This window comes from Lithobates pipiens, unplaced genomic scaffold, assembly GCF_037356315.1.
Source record: "Lithobates pipiens isolate NorthernLeopardFrog02 unplaced genomic scaffold, aLitPip1_a1.2 Scaffold_18, whole genome shotgun sequence".
Taxonomy (NCBI): Eukaryota; Metazoa; Chordata; class Amphibia; order Anura; family Ranidae; genus Lithobates; species Lithobates pipiens.
Genome location: NW_027507758.1, coordinates 555691321 through 555697967, shown reverse-complemented (window position 1 = coordinate 555697967; position 6647 = coordinate 555691321). Strand labels below are relative to the sequence as shown.

Sequence of the window (6647 nt, the reverse complement as noted above, 5' to 3'; positions counted from 1 at the left end):
GGGGGTGAGTGAGGGCAGGGTAGGGGAGTGGGGGGAATAAGTGAGGGAAGGATGAGGGGAGTAAGTGAGGGCAGGGTGGGGGAGAAGTGGGGGGATTAGGAGCAGTGAAGGCAGGGTGTGCGGAAGTACCCCCCACTTCTCATGCTGCATCCCAACCCAACCCAGACTTTAACCCCCACTCCTCCCCTACCCTGCCCTCACTCCCCTACCCTGCCCTCACTTATCCCCCTACTTACCCCCTACCCTGCCCTGACTTATCCCCTACTACTCCCCTACCCTGGCCTCACTTATCCCCCTAATTCTGAACACCCTGTCCTCACTGCCCCTAATTCCCCCACTCTGCCCTCTTGTACCCCGCTACTTCTCCCCCCACCCTTCCCTCACTTATTCCCCTACCCTGCCCTCACTTATGCCCCCCCCACCCTCCTACCCAGCCCTCACTTACCCCCCTACCCTGCCCTCACTTACACCCCTACCCTGCCCTCGCTTACACCCCTACTCTGCCCCCACTTATGCCCCTACTACTCCCCTACCCTGCCCTCACTTATCCCCCTACTACTCTCCTAACCTGCCCTCACTTATCTGCCTACTACTCCCCTAACCTGCCCTCACGTATCCCCCTACTACTCTCCTACCCTGCCCTGACTTATCCCCCTACTTTCCCCCTGGAATCCTTTTAAGTTTTTTTTTTAAACTTTACGTAGTTCCTCACTCTTGATCTTACTCTCTTCAGAACTCGCTGCCGTTCTTCAGCTGTCATTAATGGAGGTGGATCCGCCACCTTTACTTGGCTAGATGTGGGGATGGGCGTAGATCCTTTGAGCTGATTCTCCGCGAGGGTAGATCCTCTGTGCCGATTATCCACGAGGATAGATTCACTGTGCTGATTCTCCGCGGGGGTAGATCCTCTGTGCCGATTATCCACGAGGATAGATCCACTGTGCTGATTCTCCGCGGGGGTAGATCCTCTGTGCCGATTATCCACGAGGATAGATTCACTGTGCTGATTCTCCGCGGGGGTAGATCCTCTGCGCTGATTATCCACGAGGATAGATCCACTGTGCTGATTCTCCGCGGGGGTAGATCCTCTGTGCCGATTATCCACGAGGATAGATCCACTGTGCTGATTCTCCGCGGGGGTAGATCCTTTGTGCCGATTCTCCTCCAGGGCAGATCCTTTGTGCCGATGATCTTCTGGGGCAGATCCTTTTTGCCAATTGTCCACCAGGGTAGATCCTTCATGCCAATTCTCCATAGGGTTAGATACATAGGTTGTTGGCACTTGTAACCCACACAGTCTTCCCTCTTCCATTTGTTTTATTTCATCCACTGCCTTGTGCTTCAGCCGGCAATATCTACATCTGTGAAAATAGAAAAGGATAAGTTAGATAAGTGTATTTAGGGATTCAAGAAAGGGACGGGTTTAGCTCAATGTAAAATTGTCTCCACCCACCCTCTATAGGTGGAAGGGGAAGCCCTGCACTGAGAGCTATAGGAAGTGCTAAATCAACTTACCCAAAGTAGATTGTTAGCACCATGCCCAATAGTATTATGAGGAGCAGAAGTCCTCCACAAATCCCCATGACTATTAAGGTGCCATTGTCTTTTAATCCTTGGACAACATCTGCCATTCTCATGAGGTCCAGATCTTCATTTTCACTGGCTTTCCGTGACTGGGATTCCTCATCCTTCATTGGCTGATTAGGGTCTGTATGAAACACATCACAAAAGAAAGTTATTTTGCAAGGAACATTTACTTATCTAAAATATAAACAGTAGATCTAAAAGCTATACACAAATCAAAATCTATTGCAGAGTCTTCTAGGTATTCAGGTTGTGAAGTCAGACTTTGGATCTGTTGTTATGTAGGAGAACAGCCCTAGAGCCTGCACCTTTGAAAACTAGTATGCTGCCCTCATATTTCTATCATCACTGATATATTGTAAGGCTAGCTTCACACTCCCTTTGCATGTATCACCGCAATGCACAGTAGTGCACCATGTATGTATTAGGGCATTCATTTTAAATGAGACCTCAAACCTGCTAACACACCTGAATTGCAGTGCACCGTATGACAAGTTGGTGCCAGGTACAATTTCTGGCCCATTAACGTGTAACAAGTTAAGGCACTGCACCAGAGCGCAAAGGTATGAACGGGGCTTATAAGATTATCACGTTATTATTATCACTTCTGCGATGTCAGACATCACATGTGATTTGTACTGCTATGCAGATCACATGAGATATATGTATGTGCGATGTGAATTCAGTAATACCGTTTTTATGGCTGAATTCGCATCACAGTCAGACCACAATGGTGCAGACCCTTTTTTTGTCCGCACCAGAATTGGATCGCATGGGTGTTCACACCCTTTCCATCCAATTCCTCTCTGAATTCACAGTTCGCACTGTGATATGCAAACCGATCTGGGGGCGACATTGACTTTCTATTGAAACCCACAGGGGTTCGCATAGGGCAGTGTGAACTGCCTGCTAGTTCTATGCGATATTGGCTCGGGAATCGCTCTGGTTCCCGCATCGCGCTGGTGTGAACCGGCAGTAAAGGCCTGTTTTAGATTTCAACTAATGCAGACCAGAGTTCACTGCTAACTGGGCCCCGGCCAATCAAATTGCACACAGGCAGGCAAGCTGTCGGAGTGGACCTGATAGAGAAATGATTGCCAAAAGAAGGTCCACCGCACTAAGACCATCTACATTCTTGCTAGGATACAACACAAGCTGTCTAGGATACAGGCAGCTCACAGCATCTAGCAACCAATAATCAACATTTGTGCTATAAGTTTAACGCACGTTACAAAACATTTACATGCATCTAGTGATAACAATTTGCATCTAACTTCCGGAAACAAGATCCAGCATTGATATGCGTGTTTTATTACACTTTTACTGTCTTTAGAGGCATGTAAAACTTACCAATCTCCGTATCACTTTCCTTGACGAAAATATTGACCCTTGTGTGGCCTGGGAACTCGTCTCCATTTATGGCAAGGCGGACCTCATAGGTGCCGCTATCATTAAGATGAACCGGATTTAGCCAAAGGGAGCAAATTCCTTGGCGCACCTGTGCCACATCCACCCATACATTTCTAGTGGGGTGTTCTACTGGCAGGAGCTTGGTATCATACACCTTAATGATTGGATGAAATGTATCTTCTCCTATGGGCCTCATGCTCCATTTCAAGAGGACCAGATTATTGCTGAGGGGTTTATCCAGATTGAAATGGCATGGGATGATCAGTTGTTGTCCCACTGTAGTATTCAGTTCATGGTGGTAGGTCTGAACACTTTTTACTTTTACACCTGGAGAAAGAAGAAAATAACGATTAGTTTCACCAGCTTCAGCTTACATCCTATGGACAATTGTAAAGCACAAGTACACATTTCTAATATTTTCTGCCTAGTATGCAAAAGCGGCTGCAGAATTGTGTCATCAAGCATTATCTCCCCTCCCCCAGTGATCAATCACTGCCTCTGGTATAAGAATATAACTTTCTGGCAGCTAATAAAGCGAGAGGCAGCAGCAGGGGACTGACCTGTGTGACACATGTATATGCAACCCAGAAACAGGGCTGCCATTAGAAATCATGGGGACCCCCATACAGCCTACCTGACAGGGCAATCCCCCCACCCCACAATTATAACAATTTTAAAAATGTAACATTATTTTTTCCTAATTTTTAAAAATAATTTTTTCTAACTGTAAAATATATTTTTTTTAAATGTTTCTTACAACACTGTTTTCTGTTACTTCAATGACATATCAGGGGTCTAAACAGACCCCTGATATGTCATCTCTGAGACAGAGAAAGGTATTGAGGACACAGATTCCTCAATTCTTTTCTCTGTAGTTTCAGCTGCACTGAAGATGTAGATGTGTCAATTATTCAATCCTTCTGGAAGGGATTGACACATCTACAGGGATGTTTTCTGTACCATTTTAACCACTTCCCGACCAGCGCACGACGATGTACGTCGACAGAATGGCACGGGCAGGCATATTGGCGTACATGTACGTCCAATATTCGTTGCCGCCGTGCCATCGGGAGCGCGCTCCCGCGCTGGTCGGGGCCCCGTGAGTCCGGTCGCGGGACCCGCGGACTAGATCGCCGCGGGCATCCCCGCGATCGTCTCACGGAGCGGCCGAATGGAGGAAATGCTGTATAAACAACATTTTCCCATTCTGCCTAGCAACTAGTGACGCTGATCTCTGCTCCATGTGATTGGAGCAGAGATCAGTGTACACTAAATGACAGCCCAACCCCCCCCCACAGTTAGTAACACACCCCTAGGAACACTTAACCCCTACACTGCCACCCACTGGTTAACCCTTTCACTGCCAGTGTCATTTACACAGGAATCACTGCATTTATATAGCAGTGATTACTTGTATAAATGACAATGGTCCCAAAAATGTGTCAAAAATGTCCGATGGGTCCCCCACAATGTCGCAGTCACAATAAAAATCGCAGATCGCCGCCATTACTAGTAAAAAAAAAAACTATTAATAAAAATGCTATAAAACTATCCCTATTTTGTAAACGCTATAACTTTTGCGCAAACCAATCAATAATCGCTTATTGCGATTTTTTTTTTACCAAAAATATGTAGAAGAATACGTATCGGCCTAAACTGAGGGAAAAAAATGTTTTTTTATATATTTTTGGGGGATATTTATTATTACAAAAAGTAAAAAATAATGCGTTTTTTTCAAAATTATCGCTCTATTTTTGTTTATAGCGCAAAAAATAAAAACCGCAGGGGTGATCAAATACCACCAAAAGAAAGCTCTATTTGTGGGAAAAAAGGACGTTAATTTTGTTTGGGAGCCACGTCGCACGACCGCGCAATTGTCAGTTAAAGCGAAGCAGTGCCGAATCGCAAAAAGTGGTCTGGTCTTTGACCAGCAAATTGGTCCGGTCTGAAAGTGGTTAATAACATTGGCTGCCTGGTCCTATTTTTGCCTACGTTTGCAGTCTGTACTATAGAGCTGCTGTTCTTTTTTTTTTTTTCGCCCCCTATAGGAGGCCTGGTGGTACCACCCCCCTTCCATTGGTGGCAATGTCCAGAACAGGTTTTAATTTTATATGGGCATCTCACCCAAGGAAATAGAGGATTACTCTGCATAACTAAAGCCTGGTACACACAGTACGTTTTTTTTTTTTTTCCGTTCATCCCACCGGGCTGAATGAAAAACCTAACCGATCGCTGTACTAGCACAAACGCCGTTAGTTTAGCGATCTCCCCCAATGTGCTATTGGGTTCTGAGGGGAACCACCCCCTGCCAGAACACACAGGTCATTGCTCGCTGCCAGCACTCATCGGGCACTGGTTTTTCACCATGCATGGTCAACAGGAGTTGTACACGGGATGAATGTCAGCTGGTTTGTACTGTTTCGGGCGATATTCGCCCTGTGTGTACCTGGCATAAAGCTGGTCATATACTCAGTTGCGACTGTTTTTTTTGGGGGGGGGGGGGGCTTGGGGGCAAACAAACCATCAAAAATAGCCGGCAGCACTGACTGCAGCCCATGTGCCTTTAATGGACCTGCCGCTACTGCATACATATACTTGTAGCATTTCAATTGAACGTTTTTATGACACTATCTCCATGGTATGTTTCAATAATGCCTTCAGGAACTTGAACAGTCATTAGAAAGCACTTAAAAAGCCCACAACGTGGCGCTATTATCTTGTATGTATGTAATCATTGCAGAAACGTTTACATGCATGCTGAGTACATACATTTTACCCAGGATGTGGCACCCAGCTTCTGGCAGCAAGATCTGCCATTGATAGGCATGTTTTATTACATTTACACTGTCTCTATAGGCAGTAATACTTACGGCTTTCCCTGATGTGAACATCAACTCTTGTGTCTCCTCGGAACTCGTCTCCGTTTATGGCAATGCGAAGATCGTACATGCCGCCATCATCGCGATGAACTGGATCGATCACAAGGGAACAATCTCCTTGGCGCACATCTGACAAGTACATCCTTGCTCGTTTGTTGATGTCGTTTACTGTCAGGCGTGTGGTATCTTCAATCTGATAGATTGGTTGAAATTCATCCTCGTCTGGTGGCTTCACACTCCATTGCAGTTTGATCTTATTATCTGCGAGGGGTTCAGTCATTTGGAAATGACATGGGATCAGCAGTTGCTGTCCCGCTTTAACATTCAGTTCTTGGTGGTAGGTCTGAATGCTTTTTATTTCTACACCTGGGGAAAGAAGAAAACAACAATTAGTTTCACCAGCTTCAGCTTACATTCTAAACTTCGGTCAATCGTAAAGCAGCTTTTGTTGCAGCTGGATTTGCATCCATAAAAAAAAAAAAAAAATGAAAAAAAAAATGTACAGTGGCGTGAATGGGACCTAATAATAACATAACTGGCAGGTAAATAAAGTGAGAGGCAGCAGCAGGGGGCTGATCTGTGTGAAAATTCAAATAATTTAAAATTGCGTTTGCTTATAACATTTGTTTTTTTGATCTAATTGAACTTCCCAAATGTAAATTTTTTTTGGGGGCACTACATTTGAAAATAATAGTGGTTTTGATCCCATTAACCCATTGAGTCCCGGTTCACACTGATGTGGTGTGGGATTGGCAGTGATTCCTGTGTGTTTCC

At 45.3% G+C, this 6647-nt stretch overlaps 1 protein-coding gene across 1 annotated transcript; it reads right to left on the bottom strand.

The window, feature by feature from the left end:
- Positions 1 to 658: 658 nt before the first annotated feature.
- Positions 659 to 6258, bottom strand: LOC143990267 (uncharacterized). Its single transcript, XM_077490332.1, has 4 exons — positions 5865 to 6258; positions 2935 to 3321; positions 1516 to 1708; positions 659 to 1361 (listed from the first exon to the last, which is right to left on the bottom strand). Exons 1-4 carry the CDS (start codon positions 6151 to 6153, stop codon positions 677 to 679), a joined length of 1554 nt encoding a protein of 517 aa, XP_077346458.1. The 5' UTR covers positions 6154 to 6258; the 3' UTR covers positions 659 to 676.
- Positions 6259 to 6647: the final 389 nt, after the last annotated feature.